This window comes from Phoenix dactylifera, chromosome 3 (assembly GCF_009389715.1).
Source record: "Phoenix dactylifera cultivar Barhee BC4 chromosome 3, palm_55x_up_171113_PBpolish2nd_filt_p, whole genome shotgun sequence".
NCBI classification, from domain to species: domain Eukaryota; kingdom Viridiplantae; phylum Streptophyta; class Magnoliopsida; order Arecales; family Arecaceae; genus Phoenix; species Phoenix dactylifera.
Genome location: NC_052394.1, coordinates 5,790,471 through 5,817,229, shown reverse-complemented (window position 1 = coordinate 5,817,229; position 26,759 = coordinate 5,790,471). Strand labels below are relative to the sequence as shown.

The window sequence follows — 26,759 nt, the reverse complement described above, 5'->3', positions numbered from 1 at the left end:
AATGAGAGTGGAGGATAGCTGCCCAAAGTGGGGGAATATCTTGCCAAGCAACCAAAAGAGAGGGGAGAATATGTTGATGCCGTGGGAGGACATAACTGGGCTGCAAATTGTATAATTTTTCCCCACTATTTGGGTGAATTAGATTTGCCTTGGAAGAGAGGGAATGTTACCCCCTCCAATTACTTATTTGCTCCTATACACTATCTAAAAACACAAAAGAGTGGGAGGGTAATTTCTGCTTTGTAATAAAATTCAAATCACCAAAATTTATGCACATTAAGTACACGGTATCCCCTACACTTACCTCTTGAAGCTAAATATATATAAAAATATATCCTATAGAATAAGATCTAAATTAACCCATTTACTCCTAGTTAACTTCTACTATTCTAAATGTAGCCTACATGGTGGAGTAGTTCTCAGGTTAGGTAGCTAAAGAGGGTACTTCAATAAGGTTTGGCTTAAAAAAAAGGGTGGAATAATTTTTTTAAATATAGCTTTGAATTGAGTAATTTATTCAGAGTAAAGGGAAGTAGGAATAAGTTGACCTATTTACTCCAAGTCAATGTAATCCTTCTTTCAAAGGCTGCCACAAAGTTTGCATAGGTAACCAATTTTAGAAGGTAAGGCTTCAAGGTCTGTGCTCAATGCTAGTAAGATTGCTTTGATATTCATTATAATATGCATATCAAAGTTAAATATAATACTTCTACTGCAAGTTTGGAGACCATTACCCTCCTTCTTGTTGAGCCGAAGCCTTTCTCTAAAAAGGGTCACATGAAAGTTTGGGAGTGCATATTTGGTGAAAAAAAAGATTAGGTATCATAAAAATAAAAATTAATCAAGCAAAACTCATTGAAGGTTTTTACTTTTTAAAATTTTAATTTAGTGCAATAGGATCATTAAATTTTTAAATTTGTTCAATACGAACCTTAGCTATGAATTTTGCCTGGCTACCATGAAAGAATTGTCATGTGATGACCTATGACAATTCCATTACGACAATCAGACAAAATTCATAGTCAGGTCCTAAATTAAATAAATTTAAAAATTCAATAACTTGATTGCATTAAATAATTTTTTGTAAAAAATAAAAATTCTCAAATAATTTAGAGTTTCTTAAGTCATTGTTCCTAAAGACAACCGGGGGAAGGAGAGTAGGGTGGTGTTAGGCACCGGAGGGCGCATAAGGGGGCTGGGCCTGGCTATATGTAAATTAATTGTATCGGATTCGGATCACATGGGATCTGAAAAGGATCCGACCCGGTCCCAAACTTCCTCTTTGGCTCGTTCACTCGCCCTCCGTCTCGATTGCCATTGCGACGGCGCGATTCGAAAATGGCGCTCGTGGCCCAGTGCTGGAATCGGCTACTCGCCGGCGGAGGCAGCACGGATGCCCCTCGGTCACTCTTCCACTGCCTCTCCGCCGTGAGATCCTACCACGGCGCGCGGTATGAAGGTATCTACTACGACCTCCAAAGTTTGGGGTTTTTTATGTCTTTGGGATAGCTAGGGTTTTTCTAGGGTTTTAATGGGTTCGAACGGTGGCACAGTGAAGGTTGGGATCCCGGAGTTCTTGAAAGGGGTGGGGAACGGGGTGGAGGCCCACGTCGCGAAGCTGGAGGCAGAGATCGGGGACTTCCAGAAGCTTCTTGTAACCAGAACCCTCCGCCTCAAGAATCTCGGCATCCCTTGCAAACACGTACGGCAACTAATTCTCTTTTATTCCTTGGTTTCTTCTCTTTTTCTGAACAAATTTTGATTTATTGGTTGTTTCTCTTCTTGTTCTTGTAAAGATTCTAATGGACGTTCCGTGTTGATGCTAAAGAAGAAATCCTTTTGCTCTAAAACCCTCAAATCTGATTTTCTTTGCTTTTAAGAGCTCAAAACCAGACTTCTCTTTAATTTCCTTGAGGCTGTTATGGGTAAAGTGATCGCTTAGAAAAGCAATTAAATTGTACCTCTCTGAGAAGATAGAAGACTTGAAGAAACAAACTTGGAATCGTAGATCGGAGTAGATCCCGAATCAGTAGTATCTTTGTATGGAGACGACTTTGGAAAAATACCCTTTTTTTTCTTTTTCTTTCATGGCAATGCCTAGAACTTAATGTGACATAATGCATTCACACTTGTTTTTTTTCTTTCCCTTTATTTCTTTATGAGAGAATCAGTAGTAGTTAGATAACCTTTTTGGCTTTCCAATAACTTGGTGATTTGATAATCTTAGATGTTATTCTGACTAATTTAAGATTTCTCTCATTGGATGGTCGATCATTGATCGACGTGCATACATGCATACATGCATACATGCATCTGTTTATGTTTTATGGTGTGTATGTTCGATTTGAGGACATCGAGTGGTTTTTGGATGCGCCAGCTTGCTACACAATGATAGCATGGATATGTATTGTATTTACATTGAAATTTTCTTTCTGGGAATTATCTTTGCATTAGTTACTTTGATGGGTGGCCCAGTGGGAATACTTGGCTTAGCATTATACAAGGTAAGCACTCATTTTTGAAGGGGACATGCAGCACATAGGCTTTTACACAATCTGGATTTATGGCTTTCCTGTTATTTTCCACTTTTCCCTTTCTCCGGCTTCCTTGTGGCCCTTTAGTTAAAAATAATTAGCTTGTGCATGTTATGTGGATGCCGTTCCCGAGCATCTACATGCCTTCTAAAAGTTCAATGAACGAACAGATTTCATGTGATCCATTTTCTCATGTATATATTGACAATTGGATGTGAATTCTAAAGATGGATGTTGTCCATACACCAGTCTATGGTGATTGGATATTTTGTGCTCTTTTCCCGTGAAATAGCTGTTATTAAATCACAATTCTTTAACATTGTTATATGTTCTATGTTTTCTTAATATGTATCTTAGGTTCTAGATAGATATGCAATATGGTTCTTGCTGATTTGTAATTTCACTTTCTTTTGGTTTTATGGATGCAGAGGAAACTGATTTTGAATTACAGTCAAAAGTATAGGCTGGGACTCTGGAGGCCTCGAGCTGAGCCTCAAAAACCATGATCAGCTTCGCTTGCAGTTTTGAAGCAACCGCTTTGGAAGCGATATCTGACTGTTAGTCTGCAACTAGAATGCAAGTGCAAGGCGCTAGGTATATATATATATATATATATATATATATATATATATATATATATATGTTATGCCAGCCAGTCAGAATGCTTTTAGATGAAAAGAAGTATATGTGCTAATATTAGGATCACAAGTTGCCAGTTTGACTGAATATGCTTTGTCCTTATCAAGTATGTTTTGTCAACTTAATTTCTTAGAGAATTCTGGCTGTTCAAGTGATTTGTTGATTTCAGTCCCATCATGGTCTATTTAAGTCTTTTTACAGTTTACTTTATAAATTTGTATGGGTTTAAGATGTGCATAAAAAGTCATTTATATCTATGTATCTGCAATTTTATTAACTTATGTGCCTTCTTTTCCTTTGAATCTTTAATCTGATCCCTCAACTAAAGGAAGTATGTAGAAGCCTATTGCCCTTTTATTTTCTTTGCAAAATCATCCTCAATTTAAAGTTGCATGAAGTGAAACACTGTCGCTCATTAAAAAATGGAAGTTAGAAAAAAGATTCACTCCGAGCTTTCTCGGGTGATTTTTAAGTGGATCCTTTCTAGAAGCTCCCCTCTGTTCATTCAGAATAAAAAGAAACAAATGGGACGCCCCTCGTTCCAACTAATTTCACTTTTTCTCTATCCTCTTTTCCATTCACGATCATAATTGTCCTCCTCTCTAGGCATCCTAGCCCCTACTGACCCTTGATGAGTATAAACCATGTCACACATCAGCTCTCATGCAAGACTGCAATTTTCTCGGTCCGTCATGTCATATATATTTGCTTAGGCCCCTGTTTGGTATGCTACAGCTGCACTCTGCTAAGGAGGGAGTATAACCATCCACTGAGATACTCCTTTATCATTATGAATTCAGAATTCTTCAATAAAACTGTAAAACTCCTCTTTAGCATCTTATGCACCACTACATCCACTAGACTATCTTTATGCCTGAGTATGACTCTACTACTCTAAACTCTGAAAGTTATCAATTATAATTTCTGTTACCTTTGAATAATGGTAATGTACATATGATGATACTGATTAGGCCCTTCCTAGTTCAGATATTCAAGGTTTACTTTTGGATTTTCTTGCTGAGAGGATATTTTTCTGAGCCTTCCTGGCTTTAAGAATTTTTATATTTTTCAAATTGCCATGATTTTTTGTTAAAGGAGGACTCGGAGAATATTAGAATAAGATATATGATTCACCTGCCTTTTCTTCAATGTGTACCATTGATGCGTGTTGGAACCTCTTTTACCCCCTCTGGATATTACACTTTAGATCATATACTCAACGTCAGTTGTTTAGAATTTGAAACAGGAGGCCCTTGATGCATCAATATAGGATAAGAATTTTTAGTGTAGGCTTAAATTAGTTGTCATTTTGATTTAATTATAGTGAGTCACTTAATAATTTGTGCCAATTTTTATATAAAAAATGATATTAAGAATCAAATCACTTTTAGGTTTCCACTCATTATTATTGCCATTGTTGTGTTTAAACCTGATGAGATAACAAGTATCCTCAGTTATGATGGACAACTGGAAAAGAAAACAAGAAAAAGGAAAAAATAAGAACTATGCATGTTGAGAAAATAGTTAGGTATTATCATAGTTTGTTTATAAAAAATAAAATCAGAATTGAGGATGAAACAAAGATTTTATAAAATACAAGGAAGCCAAAAAAATGCAAAAATGCTAGTAAGGCTAAATATGTGGTTGTGATAATTTATATGGCAGGTCAAATTCAAAGAAGATGAGAATGAAATTTACAAAACAGCTAAAGCTAGAGAAATGAAAACTGAAGATATTGATGAAGTTAGATGTATTAAGAGTGAGGATAATAGAATATTAGAAAAGGATAAGGAAATTAAAGAAAGATTTTGCCATTACTTCAAAAAAATGATGATTACAACTTCTACAACTCCTCTATTATGGATAGTTATGTCAAAACATCATATAGGTATTTAATATCAAGTATCTTTTATTGTGATTTCATCCAAGAGCTCAAGGAATACCTAAAAGTAATTGAAAAAAAAAACAATTGAAAAAAATTACCTTGCATGCGGAGATGACCTGTAATGGTCATGTATCAAAACAAAATATTGTTAAAAATGGAAATTGTCCTATTTCTTAAGTCTGAGGCAAGGACCAGTCAACAGAAAAGGTATTCGAGAGAGGAGGCATCTAGACATACAGCAATAAAAAAGAAAAATTGGAGTATAGTTGAGCAGGATGATTACATAATTTGTCGGTCTATGTAAATTTTACAACCGAAAGAGACTACTAGATCAAACACTCTCTTTTGGGAATTCAGAAAGAGCAATGGTTCATCAAATATGCATGCAGAAATAGAAAAATCGAATTCTCCACCAAATTAGAAGGAAATCATGGGTATATGATATTTTTTTCTCTATATGATAACTCTTGGTTAGTTTCAAAAATTTTAAACGACAACAGATGGTAAAATACCAATCTGAAAGCAATCATGAACCATAGTCCTTTCATTATGATACACTTGATAAATCTGTTGGTGATACAGGAACTGTTATCCCTGAATATAAGCAAAGCAGTGTTCGGTGGTCTGACTCTTCATTCTTTGACTGCTGACTTTGATCAAAGGCTGATGTAATCTTGATCATTATATCAAGGTTTTTCATGAGAACTGTGCATATGCGGTGTAAAGAAGAATACATATATTTCATTTTGGATGGCTGTTCCGGTCCCATTTTCACGGTGGTAGACCTGCATTCATCTTGCATTAAGGTTTTAGATAAGAACAGGTAACCTTTTAGATACTCCAGATGGTTGTGGGATTCATGAATTGTGCACAGGAAGAGGACATCTCTTCTTTTCCAAGGCAAATCATAGCTGAACTATGATGCGCAATCGCCATTCTGCATGCATATTTGCAGACTCACCATTTAAGATGAACCATTGCTCTTTCTGAGTTCCCAAAAGAGAGTGTTTGCTGTAAAATTTAAGTAGACCGACGAATTATGTAATCATCCTGCTCAACTATACTACACTTTTTCTTTTTTATTGCTGTATGTCTAGATGCCTTCTCTCTCGAACACCTTTACTGTTGACCGTTCCTTGCCTCAGACTTAAGAAATAGGACAATTTCTATTTTTAACAATATTTTGTTTTAATTCATGATCGTTACAGGTCATCTAAGCAGAGTAGGTTTTGTTGTTTTACTCGGTTAAATTAAAAAGAACAAGTATAAGCCTTTGTTGACATGGAAAGAAATTGAGGTCCAGACTGAAGGCTAAAAACTAATTTCTTGTTTTATAATGAATTTTAATAACATCTGAGCTATTTGAAGACGAAGACAGAATTCCTCAAAAAAAGGAGGCAACCAACGCAGACGTCTTCGGTCGGCAAAGCAGTTGCTTCGAAATCACCGCCTCTGGAAGTTGAGGATTTTGATGGAGATTACGTACACGCTGAAGAAGAGCACGGAGAAGCCAATTAGCACCGCAGCAGTAACACCTGTCATTCCAGACTCAAAGCCGAGGTTCTCCTCAAGAAACTGTTTCACTGTGCCATCAAAACCAGCCCCAACTAATCTGGTTTCGACATCACCTAATTGTGATGTAATGATGCCTCGCAGAGTCCATGCAGTAGGGCATATGTGATAAAACCAAATCCACCAACCGGGGATATTCTGTGAGAAAAGGAACCATATACCATACCATCAGCGACATGAATCTGTATGTTGATCATCAGAATCCTAGAGGAAAATGAACAAAATAAACAGACAAGAAACTGTCTGGAAAGCTTCAATGATGCGACCGTCACAGGCAAAACAGACGAGTATCCTAGAAGTGGTTTAAAAAAAAAAATGATTCTAGTTAAAAAATGTAGCTGAGCAGTAAGCTTCGATGGTCTGGCACCGGAGGGGGAAATCAATTTTGTAGACCAACAGAATATATGTTTGACATGCAAATTTAAGTGCTGCTTATTTCTTAGTGGCCAGATAATAACAGACTAAAACTGATAGAGAATTTGATACTAAACCAAATATTAACTAAAATTTAGATAATACATTTGGTTAATAACAATAACTAATATTTAGCTGCTAATTATGTTATCTATTATAGATATAATTTAAGAGAGAGAGAGAGAGAGAGAGAGAGAGAGAGAGAGAGAGAGAGAACAATTTTCATATCTGTAAAAAACCCGGGTCATAGACTACTTCGATAATTATCCTTATTTTTCAATCAAAAACAAGACCATTGGTTCCTATTACTCAAGCAATAACCAGATTGGGGTTGAAGGCTGCTGTGCCATGGAAAGACATTGCCAGTAGCAAAGCGGTTTAGAGTAGATATGATCCAGGATTCGTGCAACTTCCCAAGAATGAAAGTACAATAATACAGGGTATTATCAGGATCCGAGCTACTTACAGGTTTTGGAATCAGAAAACCTGAGAGAAGATTCCACAGAGAATAAAGTGCTGGTGAAAGAACTGCTGCTAGCTGCTGAGACGGTGTCAAACCAACTGCCATCATTCCATAGAATGTGAAGTAGGTGAAAGTGAGGAAATTGAACAAGAGGTATAATAAGAATTTCCCTGCAAAACAAAATGAATTAGAGTCTGTGTTATGTGAAAAATTAAATCATCACAGTCATGGCATCATTTCAGGGAAGTGAGGAACATGACCCTAGTATGGGGGTCAGTACTGAGACTAGTATGGGGGTCAATACTGAGACTATAATATCTTGGTGTCCGTTACTCATGATATACATGATTGTGGATCATCTAATTATGTTACATCAACAGGCAAATGGGGGAAGTTTTGCTTGTTTCTAACTCGTAATATACTTAAGAGGGATGGTTCTAATCAAATTTGGTATGGTTATCAAATCTTATCAGTTTCCCTAGATATGTATTACTTCATGATTATCGATTGTCACCTTTCTTTCATTTTGACAAGTTTTATGCATTACCCTTTACATGTGAATGCTCGTTAATAATGAGAATAAAAAATTGATTATTTTGATCTCACCAAAATGATGGATATCAAAATGACATTGGTCAAACAAAGAGGATCGAATTATGTTCAAGGGGCTAAGTATGCCAAGATATTTTTTCATGACTTAATTGAAATCGAAGTATGTAGAAGAGGCAAATATGCAAAAGAATTTTTTAAAAAAAATCATGATGCAGCCTTGGGATAGTACAATCCCATCATGTGTTAAGGAGATTTTACATGCTCTTGATGACACATCTGCTGAAAATAATATAGCTTGATTTTATGAGATAGACAAAGCAAATAATTCAAAAAAGGAGCAGAAGCCCAAGTAAGTATCACAAGTTCGTCAAACTCAAGAAGTTGATTCATGACTTTAAAAGAAATAGAAATTAGATAATTTTTCTGAGCCTATTGTAACTCAGATAAATTGGGAAGTGAAAAAGTCTTAATTATGTTTCCCTTTTTAACCAAATTCCACTTCTAAGTTAGTCAAGGAATAACCATTTTTTGACTTTAAGTTAATAATTCTAGGTCGCAATAAGTTAGAACTTACAAAATCAAGCATAGGTGCTTCCACTTGTACCATTTTCATCTAATTTTTAAACTGTAAGCAATATTGAGTTCTCTTGTACTTAGTTTAGGTAATAATTTGCATAGCTAGAAATAGTTACAGGCTACATGACTTGGTGGGTGCTAAGCTACCTTATTGTTTAAGGAATCTATGCAATAAAAGATGCACCTAGTCATTTAAGATTATTTTATACAAATTTTGCCGTACCGCTCGATACCAATGTTTACCGATAATACCATACCATACCGATATCGAACCGATACATGGTATGGGGAGCATACTGACACTCAGCATGCTGAACCGGCCTCTATACCGGACATATCGACATTGTAATAAGATAGTACCGGTACGAGGTCTGGTATCAAGATGACGAACCTTGATTTTATACTCAATTTTTGTTTTCTTTAGCAAGTAATTGCTACGACTGCAATTGCTTATTTAAAAATCAGTACAATATTTTTTTCATAATTTTGAATTGATTAAAAGACAAGCAAGAGGAGTTACATATTAAGCTTTGCATTTATAAAAGATCTTTTAGGTGATTAATAAGAGCAAGGATAAATATTAAAGCATGTGGTTGATCATTGAAACTCACATGCTTTAACATCTATGTAGTTCAGATAGCATGTAGGCATGAAGTTTCATTAGTTACTAGCTATTTGCATTCTTCTTGTCTTTATCAAGGCCTTTGTTTGCTGATTTTCTTTTTTATCTTATATTGTTATAAGTTTGATGCATTTATCTCCATGTATAAATTACATTTTTTATTTTACTCAAGTCAAATAATGAGGAGTCAGCAAGTCAAGCCCCGGAACTTCTACCAGCCCCTTACAAAAGATCTATTGTGCCAAACTACAAATGCGAAGAGTTTCCAAAGTGGCCAAGTTTCCTCTTGAGGTTGATCTAAACATCAGCATTTTCAAGGACAAATTTCAGCAGGCAATGAAATGCCACCACTCGGTAACGTGTTCTTGTCCATACTGATGCATCTCTCCCAACATCATCCATGTCTATTGGTGATCAAGCAGCCTTGGTCACTGACTGCAATGAAGGAGCAAACTTATAGGTGTTGCGAACAGTACTGATGCTACCGCTCTCACCTTGGACATTACATATTATTATGTATTTGTTTAGTACAAGATGCAAAGGCTCTATGAGGCACTTACAAAATTAAAATCATTAAGTCATCTAGCAAACAAATATAAAGCTATAAATTGTAGAAACAGAAAATAAGGGATGTATGTTCTTACCTAATGCCTTTTCGTAATTGACCATGAAATAGGTGATGCAACCAAATATAATAGTTTGTGCAAAAATGTATGGAATCTCTACAGCACCCTGTAATTTGAGACAATATCTAATGTTATTTACTGTTTAGACAAAACCAGGAAAATCTGATAAGGGAAAACAACCTGTGCTGCTGCATAAGGAACTGAAGAGTACATTCCAGATGCTCTTTCTCTGTAGAAAACAGTCCTCTCAATAGAAATCATGGGCTGTACTGATGATGCATTATTTACTCCAAGAAATAGACAAGAAGCGTAAAGAGCCCCCATTACAATTTGCAAGTCCTGTGCTGTTTCCCTACAAAATGGATACGGTCTATCATTTGATACACGATACCATTATGATTTTAATATATAAAATCATATGATTGAAAATTTTCCATTAAATTGCTACATAAGAGTTTTCAGCTGAACCAAATTATTTTGAAATTATATGGTGACACTAGTATTTTAGAGAATGCCATCATGCCTGAATCTGTGAAGAAAGAAGTTGACTTTTTTGTAATATTATCCCATATCACTTGAAATAAACAAAAAAGACACAAAATTGAGTTGTTGTAAGTACTTACTACATCATAATCAATTGCTTTCTTTGTTACATGGACCCAGGTCCTTGTGTCGGGTTTGGTTGTTCATCTACGTGTTGGATCCTTATAATAAATAAGAAGAAATGGAATTATTTGCAGGCTAATTGAGTGTCCAGATAACATGGGCTGCTTTCACCTAGAAGGTGGATGAACAATTAAACGTAGTCATGATTATTCAAAGAAAGACTATGGTCTAACTCTTATTTTATGGAATTCTAAGGGCACAACTAGAGATGCTCCTTGACACAAGGAACTCTATAAGGTGATGAGGTGAACAATCTGAGAAGGGACAAATTTCTGCAGAGATTTCACACTGGATTAACTAATCTAAAACCAAGTTTAAACTACAACTAGTTAATTTTCTTACAGTTACTTTTTCTAAAAGATGTCATCAACTAATATCTGACTGCTTGGCAACACTAGGGGAAAACTCCGCCAAATAGAGATTAAATTTTATTTGATCACTGGATTCATTCCCTAGAGAACAAATCCAAGATAATTTAATAAATTTCAGGATTAGTTATAGCAGAATATCTTTTAAATGTACTCTAGGTTGCAACTTACATATGTTTAGGACTACACCACATGCAAAAAACCTCGACTCAAGCAACTAAATTGATACTCCCAACTTATTTCTTAAAAACACATTCACTTTGACCAAAAAAAAAAAAAAAATCCATCAATAGAATTTGGAGACCAAAGAAGGACGTGCTAAGGATGCTTGGTGCATATCTATGCATACCTATCGATACCCTTTGTCGGTATGATCCTCAAAATGGAGCGTGTCTTACCCTCCTTCGGTCAATACAATATATATTACCGATATTTCGAACCTTGGCAAGGATAGAGTTAGAAAAAAATATTTAGGAGGTTTACTCAGGGTAAGGAAATGGAGGATATGACATGTATTACTACCAAATAAGGTGCCTTGATTGGAAGTGCTTGGGTTTTCATGGTAAAATTGGAAAAAAGAAGAAGGCTTATAGAATCCGTGGAGGTAGGTTAAGATGAAAGGTATGAATGACTAAACTTCCATTGAGAGGGAGAATCCCTAGACAAAAGAATGGTGAAATAAAATATAAACCCAAATAAAAGGGGACAAGGCTAGTTTATATTATTATGAAAAATTTAATCTGAAATATGATCCCAATTAACAGAATGTCACTGCTGAACTATTAATTGTATTTAAAAAAAGAATTAATAGAAGGGAAAAGAACTCAAACATAACTAGATAGAGCCTTTTAAGAAAAAAAAATCAACTAGACTAAGCAAAAATTGTAGGCAAAACATTCGAGCTGTAACAAGAAATGCGTAGAGAAAATGGATGACAATTGGAGTACCTTTTTGAACCAACATTCCAAAACACGGTTCCAAATATCAAAGAAGAAATTGTGGTGAAGAACAAGCGCACAGCATTATATTGTGGACTTCTCCAGTATACAAGATTTTGCTTCAGAAAGCAGGTTTTGAATTGGGTCATGGTATCTTGTGAAAATTCTGAGGAGAACTTCAACGGCTCTGTTCCAGCAGCAGGAGTGCTTAATTGATGGATCAAATCTTCAACTTCCCTAAGACAAATAATTAAGTATTTTCACTTTTCCATGGCAACATGCAAATAAGAAAAAAAAAAAAGTGATGTGGACTTTTAGCAGAGAGCTTTCAGTTTACTACATCAAGATTCACCTGAATTGATCTGAGTTTCTGTATACGGTAGCAAAGTCAAGACCAAGCCTTTCTTCACATGCTTCCGTACTAATTTCAAGCATCCAAGTTGCTGGATTGTAACCATCTGGGATAGGAGGGACTCCAGGAATCCCCTGTATGTAGGAGACAAGTACATATTAACTGGATCACTCAGAAAAATAAAATAAACATCAAGTTTTTATGTCACATTAATTTTATTAGGGTATCCATTGATCTATCAACATAACCATTCCCCTTAATTATTAACTGTGTCGAGCTAACAGGAGAATAGAAGATATGAAATTCGAGTCAGAGTTGCTTTTTTAACCATAACAGTGGCATAATGCTAGTGCACGGCTTATCAATAAAGGCGCCTGTTCTAGGAATAATACTGGATGTAGTAGCCTGAAAGTCGAAAATGGATCAAAGTATATGAAGTTCTTGATGCAGAGGGAGATAATACTTAACGAGATTATTCAAAAGCCAGAAAGCCTATGCAAACTTGTCAGACAAAAGCACAAAGCACAAGGCACAAAGGGTTACTCATTTGGTAATTAGACTATGTCATATGTTTCAAGAGACGGAAAGTTAACAACTTGTAGCAATATATTGACATAGAAAACGAGCAAAAAATCATCTTATGAAAGAAAAGGCCAGAAGTGATATACAGCAGGTTTAGAAAATGCAGCATCCATGGACAAGATTTAGCCTATCCAAGATGTGGACTAAAACTAATTAAACAGAATAATATCTTAGGGATCATGCAAATAAGAGATAACGTCCGTAACTCCTAACTCATGTATGGCAGGAAGCAACTTTCCAACGCTCTGACAAGTGACTTCTCTCTCTTCTCTATGCATGAGTCATAGTCCATGCGCCCGTGGGATAAGATATACGCGAGCGTTGTTATACCTATGTGTATGTACGTACTACAAGCAGTAGTTTCTTGGTGTTCAGAAGCCATATTCAGAATAGAGTAAACATGAGGAATAATAGGAGCGTTCCACTATACCTATTTAAAATCAGATTTTTAATTTCCAATCAAGCAGATTTTATACAGATTAAAAATGGAGGCATACGTAATGCACATCTTCTGTTAAAATTTAGATAAAACAAAAGATGCATCTGATCATAGAATTGCAGGGCATTAGACTCCTCATCACCAGAAGGTGCTATTTTGGTTGCAGAATATTTCTTCTCCTTGAAAGAACATAACTCGATAACTAAAGGCAAACCTCCTTCCCTATGCAGAGGGAGTGAAGGGTAATGGCGGAGGTGGTGGTGGGAGTTTCTGTGTGTGGGTGCGCATGTGGGTGGAGGAGAGGTGTGTATAGAGGTGGAGATCATATATAATGCTACCTGAAAGTAATCAATCATCCTTTGTGAGTTCACACCTAGCAAGCCTGCATATATGAGATGGCCCCCACGTTTCATAAGAAGAAGCTGCACCAGAATAAAGAAGGTGATGAGAGGAAAAAAAAAGAAGGTTTGGAAGAAGTATCACAGCGAACAATTACAAGATATGCAAAAATTAAATGGTTTATAACTTCATCAAATGCTTCAAATATATCAATGCTCGGTTGGTGTATGGTGCAAACAACAGTTCTTCCTGTATCTACGGTGTTGCGAACAGTACGCATCACAATGGCTGCAGCACGCGCATCTAATCCAGATGTGGGTTCATCCATAAAAATAATAGAAGGATTTGCAACTAGCTCCACAGCAATGGTAAGGCGTTTTCTTTGTTCTGTAGATAAGCCAGAACTTCCAGGCAAGCCTACCAATGCATGCCGCAGACCATCAAGCTCTACTAAAGCCATCACTTCCTCAACAAATGCCTGCAGGGAAAAGATCTCAGATACACATGGAAGGTAAAATAATGGAAAAGATGAAGTTAGGGTAGGGAAACTAACGAGTCTATCCTCTTTGGTGATTCCTTTGGGAAGGCGAAGACTTGATGAAAACCAGAGAGATTCTTCAACTGTTACTTGAGGTGAATGTATATCATTTTGTTCGACATATCCTGATATTCTAGCGAAGGTGCTTTGTTCTTTTACATACCCAGATATTCTTATATCACCCTCTATGTATCCACCAGTCTTCCTCCCAGCGAGCACATCCATGAGTGTTGTCTTCCCAGCTCCACTTGAACCAACCAGTGCTGTCAAGACATGTGGTCTAAACACTCCACTCACATTGGACAGTAGCTGCAACCGTGTTTCTGGAACTCCTTTCGTTCTCATTTCCTACAGTTTTACAGGGGATAATTTGTCTCAAAATATTGCATGTATTAATAGGTCTTAACATGAAGCAAAATAAACAATTATCATCTACCAACCTTTGGCATGTCAATAAAGTAATTGACATTATGAAATGTCATGGATACTGGTTGGAAGGAAAGGATCATTCCTCTCTTCGGGGGTACTTCCTTCTGAAGTTCTCATTTGAGATGACTCGGGCCTGTTGCTTACTGGTGCAATCACCAGGAGTTCCACTAGTTATTTAAAATGAAAGCAAAAAGTTTCCAGGAACATTTACAAAATAAACACGAGCCACAGGATGCATCTGCTCCAACAGGAGGTCACCTTTAGATCCCATTTCAGAGTTAGTGCCTAAAACACCCTCGTCCTTCTTTTCTGCAGAATCCGATGGGATCACTGCCTGTGCCTTTCCCAGTGCTTTGATGACATTAAAAAAGGAAGTAAGAAATTCTATCAAGTGAAAAAATGAAACTAAAGCGCAATAGAATAAAAAGTAGGCATATCAGTAGACATACGGTTAAGGTATGCAAAGGCAAGGGTGCACAAAATGTTGAAGAGGATAGAATATGCCAATAAAACACCAACACCAAGCCAATACCAGTACTCCTGGGTGGGCAGACCATGCAGATGGAGAACATTGTTCCCAATTGTATCAGTTCCAGTAGCAGATCTCTGTCATCGAACAGCACAGGTAACAAGAATATCAATTAGGTGTCATGATTGTATCAAAGATAATTAATGAGAGAAAGGGGTGGGGTAACAAGATACCCACCTCTTTCCACCTAGAGGCAGTGAACTCATTAACTGAAATTGCCCGTTGTCCATATTGTAATGGAGAAGTCCAGAAAGCCCAAATCCACCATGGTTTGATTGCATCTGCGATAACAACGAAACTAGTGATAAAACTACTACTAAAAGGAAAGATGGAAATTTTATTAGTTAAACATGAAAAATAGCACTATTGATATTGCAGTAGGTCTCATAAAAATGAACCAATACAAACAGATGGTCAATTCATCTTATTATCAGATCACCAAATCTAACCTTTTGGAACAATAAATCCCCCCAGCAAAAATATAGCTATCAGTGCAAAAGATCCAAATGTATTGGCAACAATCAGATCGCGTGCAACAGATGCCATCATCTGGAAAAGACCCAGTGCCATTTGGTGCATGGAAAAGTGTAAAAGCACGAAGCGGGAAAACCTGAAGGTAAAAGTTATTATTAAATGCAGCCTATGCATGGCGAAATTACCTAATAAAAATAACAGGAAATACGTGAAGGAAAAGATGAATGCACATAATTAGAATACCTTCCAACACTTGGCGCAAACCCTACTGTGTAGTAGACTATGCAAGACCACACAACAGCCTCGATCATGGAGTAAGGAATACGTAATATCCAACTAGGAATTGAAAAGGCCCAAGCAGGATGAAAGAAATTGTCTCTCTGCTTATAGAAAACCGGCAGTCGGCTTATAGTGATTGGAAGCTCTGGAAGTCCATTGAACATCATGTGTATCAGTCCAAAAAACAAGCATGAAAGATACAAATTTCCATTTGTCTCATCAACAGGATGAATCCTCGTGCGGAGAAACATTGTGCATGTGATGATTCCCACAAATGCAACCTGCATCAGATGTCAAGCAGCAATTATCACGTAATAATAAATGAATGAGGGAAGAAAACACTTACAAGTCTGATGATAATAAGCATTGTGCGCAATATGGAAGTTGAAAATGTAACAAATGAGTTTCTTTAAATGCCTGACAATGAAGCAAATTTAGTTTCTATGAAAGGGTGGACACCCAAATATCAAATTCCTCATGCATTACAAAGATGCGAGAAGTTTTATCCCCACAATAAATAAATATGTTTTCTTTCCCCTAGTGACGTTCAGCTTAAAGGAAGGAGGGAGAGGAAAGGGAGGTATTATCATGAATTGAAAAATAAAAAAAATAAGCATTAACTGCTTGCATGATCCACATTAGATGTTTTAAATGCCTAGGAGCAAGGTTCACAATCTCGGTCCGATACCCAGTACACCCCTTGTACTGAGTATCAGCTTACTCTTATTTTCAAGGTCATATAATAGATCATACTATCTTTACAAACAGTGCGGCTTACTCTCAAATGCTGACATATTTAGATATGAAATGGACTCGCAGAAAGCCTTTGAATGTAATGTATTATCATAACAGCATGAATAAAACATATTAATTCATGCTTGATAGTCTACATATAACTGAAGTTTGCTTGCAATTTAAACCAAAAAGCACTCTACTTCAGGTATAGATCTTATATTTGGCTCAGGTCTGATGCAGACTCATCGCCACCTCATTTATTATTTTTCTGGATGCTAAGATACATTAAAGAATGTAGAATCATGTGACATGTGATATGACTGAACGTTCAGTGCCAGAGCATGCTACATGAGTAGCAGATTTATCTTGACTCTGTAAGAATCCACGAAAAATATAACAAATTCGAAAAATATATTGAAGCATACTTGACATGTTCTGAAAAGGTACAGGAAACGATGGCGAGAGATAAGAAGCAGTTCCCGAGAGAAGCATGCTCTGAGAAGGTCTCTTTTTGATATAGCAAACTTTGTCCTGGCAAGGGCAGAGGGGAGGAACTTTGTTTTATCATTAGGAACAGAGAGACTGGATTCTATAGATTTTCCATATTCAGACTGTCTGAATGCCTCAGCAATTTTTGAAACGGGAAGAAACACATAGGGCTTCGAACGATCAGACCAATACTGCGCTTGATCCTTTCTAGAGGTAACCTGAAGCACAGAAGACATTTTAAATAAGTAAATTCAGAAAATATTTGAATCAATATGAGAAGCATACCTCTTGGAGAAAGTCTGCTACTCCTTTGCGAGGTGGTAAGGAAAAGCCTAATGATTCAAAGAACCCAAGGACATGTTTCCTGGGACCATGGTAAACAATATGTCCCTCAGATAATAGTATAAGATCATCAAAAAGATCAAATGTCTCTGGTGCAGGCTGCAGAAGAGACATCAGCACAGTTGCCTCCATTTGATGAACAAAGTTCCTCATGCACTTCACAATTTGATATGTAGTAGAGCTGTCGAGTCCTGTAGATATTTCATCCATGAAAAGGGTTTTTCTCGGTCCAACTATCATTTCTCCTGCATTTAGATACGTAATAAAAATGAGTATACTGGTTTTTGCAGAAGAAATTTACCAAAGAAGATATGAAAATCACAATATGAGACACATTATACACTTAAATTTGGCATGAAAATCATACTTGAATTTTTTGTTTGTGCATAAGCAAGAATCCTTCAAGTACTGCAAGCAGAACATGATTGGAGGTTGGAGAGTTTTTTATGTTATGGCAAGATCCAGGTTATACCCAAATAACTTGACACACTAAGACATATGATACTTGGAAAAAGATATTTTTTTTCATACATTAAAAGAAAATATACGGAGGAATGCAATGATTTTTTTAAACTAATCAATGTACTATACAAACTCAGAGAGAGTGTTTTGTCATGTAAACACTAGGGCTTGTCTCCAAAAAAAGAAACAACAACTTCAGGCTCAGACTAATGTGTAGAACAAACCTATAATTATCTTGTTTCCTTAAAGGCAATGCTATGACCAATCATTTGTCCTGAATTTGTTGTAGATCTGAGAGGATTTTAGTTTGGCTCCTATTTCTGTTGGATTGGACCAGCAATTCAGGTTGTGTTAAACTAAAGCACATATCGCATCCGGAAAATAAGGTTATATGAGAAGATATAGAAATGTGATTTGAATCGAGGAGAAGCAGTGTCATGGTTATACCTACACTGGCATGTGTTCAAAGGTGCATTGGCCCTAAAGAGGAATACCTGGCACATGAGAATCCACATAGCCAACCCCAGATAGTTGGAAAAAGGCTGGATGATTATGATTATGATGAAAATTGATTAATGAGACTATTGCATTTTTTTAAGTCCTATGGTCTGTCTGATATCGTAATCAGAAACTAGGGAATGGACGCAAGCTAGGTTCCATGGATTATTGATCAACAGATAAAGATTAAAACACCCTTGAAGCAGAAAGAATAAAATTTCATGATGCGAAGTGTAAACTCTTATGTTGTTCTATAATGGGAAGATGCAGTATTTCATAGTTGCTAATCAGTAATCAGCCAAACTCTAAATCACACACTCTTCTCCTCACTTTGCCAGGTCTAGGCATCTCTTAGAATAAGCAAATACTTGTTTCAGTCCAAACTTCAACTAATCAGGATAAGCAGCAAAGACTCTTATGATTAGTAATGGAATTGTTTTTTTTTTTTTTGGCTAGAAGAAACGTTCCAATCCAAAGAGTCCAAGTTATAAGATAGTTAAGGATAAGATCTCACCAGTTAAAATGTTCTCAGAAAACAATTTTTGAAATCAGGAGAATCCCACAAACCTTTATATAGCAGTCTAGGAACTGTAACAATGTCTGATTTTAGACTTTGACAAACTAAATAGTCAAGCCAAAGAAAAGATAGAAGCTATCTGCGTGAGGCATGTATAGACAATATATGACATGAAAGACTAATATCAGCAATCGGTTCAGTTGCATAAAGATCCATTAGAAAACATTGAAGAGAATAACCTGTTGTTACTCGCTTTTTCTGACCACCTGAGACACCCCTGACCATATCACTACCAACCAGAGTATCAGCACAAATGTCAAGACCAAGTACTTTTAAAACATAATCTTTTGCAAGGTTGTCCTTTTCACTGCCAATTGAAGCAACCTATTAAATCAGATATATTTCAACAGAAGTGATTAGTAAAATAAACGGTAACAGAAAATTGAAGTTAGCAAGTTAACAGGGGACATGGATAATGACCTTCATAAATGCATCAATTTCGGGACTTGGATGGGTTTTCTTTTCCTTCTCAAGCCTGACCAGATCTTTCAAATACTCTGTATACATGAAAAATAAAATAATGAACAAAAAATAATCTAAAAAAAAAGCCATTACCCAGTTATAGTCCTGACAGACTGAGGACAGAGTTTTCTTTTTTTACCATTGCACCCAGCAATGGCCCTTGAACAAAGATAACCTAAAAAAGAAAAAAAATAATCTAAACTATTTGCAAATAAGGCAAAACAGCATATGAATTATGACATCTAAATATATAGACCCTTAATAAATATGTTGAAAGAAGCTCCAATAACTGAAAATCCAACCAGGTCCAACGAATTCTGAACCCTGTAGAGGCAAAACTTTAACTCAAAAAACAGCTGAGATTAAGGTAGAGGAAGTGACCTACACCAGAAGCAACTCCAATTGGCCAACATCTACCTGTAAAAAGTGATTGAAAATCTATTGCTCGATGGTAGGAAAAATAATAAGTTTGGAGATCCATCAACAAACACATGGATTGGCAACTAATACAATTGCTTGAGAGCAAAGCTACCGAAACTTGTAACTAGCTAGCTTCCAACACGACTGAACAAAAAGACCATAAGCTTTGCAATGGTGGCATAATGGCCCCATAAAAGCTTTAAAGGCACTAGAAAGGCCCCCCAAAAAAAGGTACAAGACAAACATTGTGTGCAATAAGAATACAAATCTAACATGCTGGATATCACATGGCAACAAGTTAGAGGCATTTTTCCTCAATAATAACTCAAATATCCCATCAATCAATAAAGAACAAAACATTAAAAACATAGAAGCTAGGAAACATGATTTCCACTCCAATAAGGGTTTCTTGGGAAACTAAATTGGAAAACTGATTTGAAGCAAGTGTCGGGAAATGCAAAGTTTCAAGTTTTCCCTCACCATAGTTTTTCCTCATGATTTGGTACAAAATTAAACATGAGCGAGATCATGTGGTTTCCTAGAAATGGATAAGATCTTGGGGGAAGCGCATTGGCAAAGTAATGAGGGAAACTCAAAGAAACACTCTAATATGCCAATATTGCCTTCTCAAACTTCTCTGTTTCTACTTCTAGACCCCAAGCCTAAAAGATAAAGATAAGTTAACAAGGGAACTCTTGATGGATAAAGAAAATAAAAACAAAAGCTTATCTAAATAAAGAAGCTACCTACTTTATATAACATATGCCATATCAACGGCACTACTTTGTACAGCATCTTGTTTGGTGCCATCGAGAAACTGAACTATAGGATGTTACAAGTTAGATGTATAAATTTTTCTCATAAGTTATTTGTTACACTAATACTTGTATTATTTTTTCAAAGACTTGGTTAAAAAACAAGACAACACAAGTGATAATTAATTTAAAAAAGGCTTTTATGACTAGTTATATATTTTTTATAGAGAGAGAGAGAGACGGACTTTGTCCCTCTCAAACAAATGACTAGACTGTGAAACAAGCCAGAAGCCTCTCTTTCTTCTTTCTCGAATTCTTCCTCCCTAACTTTCTCTCTTCTACCCTTAATTATTCATGATCGTTACTATTTTGACATGAAATAAGATCTCAGACTCTTCATGCCAGCAGGAAAAAAAAAGGCTTCTAAGTGCATAAAACTTCAAAACTCTATCCCGAACCTGTTTTCTACTTGTTGAAACTTAGTAGCTTCTTGACTTTTATGAGGATACATCATAACCCTATCCATAGGTCCCAGTTCAGAATACTGGGGTCATTTTCCAGTTCCTTTCAATTTTAGAGTGAGAACATTATTCATTTGCATCCCTGAGATGTAATCAAAGAAAAAACAGACAATAACAGGGAATATTTCAAAATCAACTAAAAAGTCATATTTCTGACTGTGTTGATGAATGAACAGCTACAAGATAATATCAAAAAACTGAAGAATCATATTTCACAGGAGTGATGAGAAATATGTACCATATTAGGGGAGATTTTACCATTTGTGACAGTGATCTGGCTGTATGTGTCTCATGTCTCAATTATTTACAAAGAAGGCACAAGCTCTTATCAAATGAAAAATAAAATAAAATTCGAAAGACAAAAAAAGAGAGAGAAGGAAAGAAAGAAAAGTCTAAAGAATTTAGCAAGGATCAGGACTGGTTAACTCATTGTACAAGCATGGCAAGCATGCCAACTATAAAAGTATAGAGAATAGTTTTAATGAGACACAAATAGCAGTAGCATATCTTATAGGTAAATTCTGATATAGCAATACAAACTGGAGTTAAACGCCAGACCTGCCCAATTGTCGCTTGCACCCTGGCATCTTGCAGCAAAATCTAAAGTTTCTCGAACAGTCAATTCTCCAATATGATTATCCGTCTGGCTGATATATGCAGATGTTCTTTGTACACAGAATTTATCAATAGCACAGCCATTGTATGTCACATTTCCACTTGTCTGATGTAAAAGAGGAGGGAAAAGGATGTAAATAAGAGCTTGCATGAACTGATAATGTTGTATACTTTAATGACAAGGGCAGTATGATATAAACTATTAATCTTCAAAGCGGCATAACCAGAGAAATACCAAAATTGTAGCCATTAACATTACTTACATTTTCAGATAATGTTTCTAAGAAGAAAGTTTTCAAGCACAGGACAAAAAAATAACATTATTACAGAAGATTAACATAAACCCCCTGACCACCACCACCCCCTCCCATTTAGAAGACCAAAAATTCCAGGACCCATCTATATGCTGCATGAAGAACTTAACCAACCATATCTCGTTATCATCGATTGTCCCGTCACAAGCTAGAAGTGTTATATTATAGCAGGCCCCGTTACGGGCTAGAAATGTGATACTATGATAGGCCCCGTCACATGCGGAAAATGTGATACTATTGGTTGCCCCATCATAGGCTGAAAATGTGATACCATAGCAGGCCCTGTCATAAGCTGGAAATGTGATACTATTGGTTGCTCCGTCACAAGTTGAAAATGTGATACTATTAATTGCCTCGTCATGGGCTGAAAATGTGACCGAGATTTGGCCCAAAGTCGAAAAAATAATCGATCCTGATCAAGTGAATGAAAAGCATTGAAACACTGTAGAAGTTTTATGAGATATCGTATGATATATCACTCTTGAGTGATTGAATTTCTATTTATATTTGATATACATATTTATACTTATTATTCGAGTATTATTGATAGTGAGTTTGTGATTTCATGATGGGTGCAATGATTTTTTGTGATTATCAATCTTACATTATTATTGTGTTGGTATGGATGTATGAAGATTCTTATTGAGCTGTAAAGCTCATACCATCTCTTTTCTTTTTCTTTTAGAATTGCAGGTTGCTTGGTACTTGGCTATAGTTGGGATCATGAGTGAAAGGATGAGTATATAGACCATCACTGATACCGGTTGGATGATTAAATTTTGTAATTGTACCAGTTTTGTTAATTGTTATAAAGATCATTATTATTCAATTATATTGAGGTTGAAATAAATTTCCAGGCCTTACATATTTTCTAGGACTTTGCCCTAGAGAGTATGCGGCCGTGTCACGTAGCCGACTAGGGTATTGGGTTCGGGGCGTGACATAATCATTTAGTAGAATCTTCGTATCACTTCACTTGAGGCATCTCTCTCTCTCTCTCTCTCTCTCTCTCTCTCTCTCGCGTGTGCATTCCTATATTCATAAGTTATAGGATTATGCGTAGAAGGCAATGAAATATAGATGCATGCAATTTTCATCATGGAATTAAGTATATATTAGTTTAGCACAATACCTAGAGACCTAAGACACATTTATCATGGTATTCTTTTCTCCTCTATTTGGAATGGATATGATAATAAAAGGAGAAGAGAAGAAGCGTCACCTTTAACTTGGAATCCAGTTTACCAGCAAGTGCTGAGAGTAATGTGGATTTCCCAGAACAAGGAGGTCCCAACAGCAGCATAATTCTGCCACCACAGCATATAAGGCAAACAACATTACACGCCCATCAAATACATTATTAAATAGACCAACAAAACCCCCGAATCTTAACTGCTTTATCATCAAGCAATACCATGTTGGCCTGCAATGAAACTATCATAAAAAACGCCCCTCTTGAACAATGTACAAGCTCCCTCCTCCCCCCCCCCCCCCCCCCCCCCAAACAAAAAAAGAAAAGAAAGAACACTGTCCAAAGTGTCATAGCTATACAGCAACATATTACTACTACAACAAGCAAGGAGGTGCATGAACTAGATTCCAGGTTCATAATCCTCCTTTCATATAGTATTTTTGCTATAAACTACTAGATATGACTTGCAGGAAAACAAAGATGGTAAGCTTTTTGTCCTCACCTTCCTGGCTTCACAATGCCACTAACATTATCCAAGATGGTGAGGGTCTGTTTATTCGGTTGGAGTATCCGCAAGGATGTGAGAAATGTCTGCATTGAACCCCATAAAAATAAATAAATCAAAAGAATAAATCATTCAGACAAGAAGAAAACTAGAAAATTGTTGAAGCAGTTGGCAAGCAACAACGGGGATTGCATAGTAATGGTTTCATGCAGGGTTGCATTCTGTGGCTTAACTCAAACCACAAGCTTGCACCACCTATGTGATGATTTGCCAAAATTTTGGGTCCACCCTGGACAGACCTCATCAGACAGTCAAGAAGAAGGTGCAATAATCTGATATCCTAAAGGAAAAAATTGAAATAAGATAAATATGGTGTCGCATAAACACTCTTGCCAGGAGAAAATGTATTCTTCTTTTTCTCTTTCTTCCCTTCTGCGGTTAGAATATGAAATGAAGAAGCATTCTGGCCATGTTGCAATGAAAAAATTCTGACAAATTAGGTTCTAGTTTCCGATGAATAGTTTCTAACAGGCCAAAATCAAATGTCAACAATTTGAAAATGACAAGTGTGAAAAAGAACAGTATCTTTGTTCATCATATGTGTTTATATTTTTGGTGACACAGTTCTACTACTTTGGTGATGGACAAGTAAAAGTGCAACATACCTCGACAGCGTCGAGGACATAGTTGGGGAGAGTAGGCAATGCTCTTCGACCAGTGTGAACTTTTGCAGACACATTCAGGCCCTGGAACCTCACTTCCACTTTCGGAACCTCCAATCCTGCCCTGTTAAGTTTGAAGTTTGAACATCATCAAATCACAGTATGGAGCTGATTTCCTCTGATTTACTTCTAGGGCGGGGGGAAGAAGAAAAGCCAAAATTTGAAAAGATTGTTCACCATCATGCCCACCACCAATAAAAGCAAAGAAACTATGAGCTAATTTCAGTATATACACCAAAACTACAGATTCTTGGAATCTAACTTCCAAACGATTAGCTAGCTGACCTCGTGCCAGATCCTCCGTAAGCTCGAGCAGAGGATCGCGATCCTCCGTTCACATTTTGTTGTTGTTTTTTTGGGCCCTGGGCTGAAGTCGGCACGATGCCGACTGCGTGCCGACTTCAGCCTTTTTTTTCGGGGCCTGTTCTCACAGATTTTATTAATAACAGTTGATATATGGAAGTGCAAAGAAAGGGAAGGACAGACAGGATGCAAAACAAAAGCCACCCGTCCCTTCTATGAGCTTTCTTCCTGGGGAAACGACGCTATCTGATCTACCAACGATAACATAATTCATGAGAAATAATGATTATAATCAAGGTAGGATGAAGAACAAAAAGAGAGCAGATCAACAACACCCAACCCTCCCGTTCATAATCCTTCTTTTTCAAAAAACTATTATATCAAGCGCTCGTGAGAGACGGGAGAAGGGGAAACACAAGAAGACAACCAAGAGAAACGAATCGAGAGAAGAGGAGGACCAAGAAACAAGAAGAGGATAGAGTTGGCCGCGGGGCAGTTTGTTTTACCGATCAAAGCGGGCTTTGATGCCGGCCAAGAGGTTGTAGTTATCCTGGTCGTTGGTGGCGAAGGCTTTCTGCAGCACGCGCTCGCGGACGCGGCGGTCGAGCTTCCGGACGTCGACGACCTCGAAGGTAGAGGACTCGCCGGCTCGGCCTCGGGGGCGGCGGGGGTAGGAGACGGAGTCGCAGCGGACGATGGCGAAGTTGTGGCGCTTGATGGAGGGCAGCCTCTCGATGGCGGCCCATACGAGCTCCGCCTCGTCCTCGTCCACGACGTCCGCGTTGGACGGCCTCGGCCGCGAGAAGTGCTCCATGGCCGACTCCACGTCGATCTCTAAGTACTCCATGCCGCTCGAAGCTGCCATCGCTAGCTCTCCTGCGGGCGCAGTAGTTAGAGAGGGAGGGAGGGAGACAAAGAGACAGAGGAGAGAGCTGTCGTTGGATGCGAAGGGACGGGGAGTTTAAGGGGTTCGGGTTTTCGCGCGGAAGAGAAGGATTCATGCCACGCCGATTCGGAAATGAATGAACAAGAACAACGCACCTGTACGTATACCTGACGGGGGTTTTATCTTTCGCGCGAAAGAAGGATTCACCTTCCTTCGCGTGAATGCACCGTCGGATGGCGCAATAGACGGCCTATGAGATCCGTGCAGCGGATGATTGAAGGAGTTTGATGCGCTTTCAGATCTCTGCGGGGTGCGATCCAACGGACGACGCCATTCTTTCGCGTGAAAGATACAACCGAACCCGTACGTACCTGCGATCGATGCTTTGGTTTGGTTTGATTTGAGGAGGGCGCGATGGAAAGTAGGAACGGGCGTTGAATGATGGATCTAAAGGCCTTCCATTTCTTCATTCTTATCTTTTACGGTTTTGCCACCCCCAACCCCCCCCCAAAACAATAAAAAATAAAAATGAACAAAAAACATTTAATAGGAACACTTTAAATGTTCTGATCAGGTGATAATGCATAAGATGGCATTTGTATACAAGAAAAACATAAAAAAACTCAATTTCTCAATCAAAGAGAGCAAAACAACCATTCTATACCAAAAGACCAAAACAATCTGTAACCCCAGTCATTCATGAACAGTAAAAAACACCATTACTCGATATGATAATGGTATGATAATATTGGTGGAGGTAATCCCACCTTCTTAGTTGCAGGGTAAGCAAGCAATCAAACATGAATTATAGATGCAGTTTCCAGATGGAAGCAAAGACACTTGTAACTACAAAATGCAGCATTCTAATCACAGCTGCATGCAGAAATACAAGCAACAAAATAACCTCTAATTGGTCCTTGATATTGATCTTGTCTACAACCACTTGTCTCCTGCACCAAACAAGTTTGCCGAACAAGTTTGGGGCTCAAACCGTATCCCTTCAATTAAATCTCCCTAGCTTAAATTATCAGTCAGCCTTTATCGAAATTTCGTCGGCCGAGCATACTCTATGGTCTAGAGTTGCTCATCCTTACTGCTCTGTCATTGAGCTTTTGCTTCTTCAGACACACTGGCCAAGCAAATAC

General features: G+C 37.3%; 2 protein-coding genes across 2 annotated transcripts; one reads left to right on the top strand and one right to left on the bottom strand.

Annotated features, from left to right (window-relative positions):
- The first annotated feature begins 1,295 nt into the window (after window positions 1-1,295).
- On the top strand, window positions 1,296-3,450 carry LOC103701012. Its single transcript, XM_008782940.4, has 3 exons — window positions 1,296-1,459; window positions 1,554-1,702; window positions 2,963-3,450. Exons 1-3 carry the CDS (start codon window positions 1,339-1,341, stop codon window positions 3,038-3,040), a joined length of 348 nt encoding a protein of 115 aa, XP_008781162.2. The 5' UTR covers window positions 1,296-1,338; the 3' UTR covers window positions 3,041-3,450.
- Window positions 3,451-6,308: 2,858 nt separating this feature from the next.
- Window positions 6,309-25,593, bottom strand: LOC103701011 (ABC transporter G family member 51-like). The gene is made up of 24 exons (XM_039125165.1): window positions 25,235-25,593; window positions 24,369-24,489; window positions 23,701-23,789; window positions 23,252-23,429; window positions 21,636-21,798; window positions 19,340-19,416; window positions 19,099-19,243; window positions 17,326-17,627; window positions 16,977-17,258; window positions 15,781-16,097; window positions 15,513-15,673; window positions 15,241-15,344; window positions 14,984-15,140; window positions 14,793-14,885; window positions 14,546-14,631; window positions 14,121-14,453; window positions 13,755-14,045; window positions 13,567-13,650; window positions 12,208-12,341; window positions 11,865-12,092; window positions 10,064-10,235; window positions 9,902-9,989; window positions 7,511-7,677; window positions 6,309-6,768 (listed from the first exon to the last, which is right to left on the bottom strand). Exons 1-24 carry the CDS (start codon window positions 25,591-25,593, stop codon window positions 6,502-6,504), a joined length of 4,398 nt encoding a protein of 1,465 aa, XP_038981093.1. The 3' UTR covers window positions 6,309-6,501.
- Between the last annotated feature and the right edge of the window lie 1,166 nt (window positions 25,594-26,759).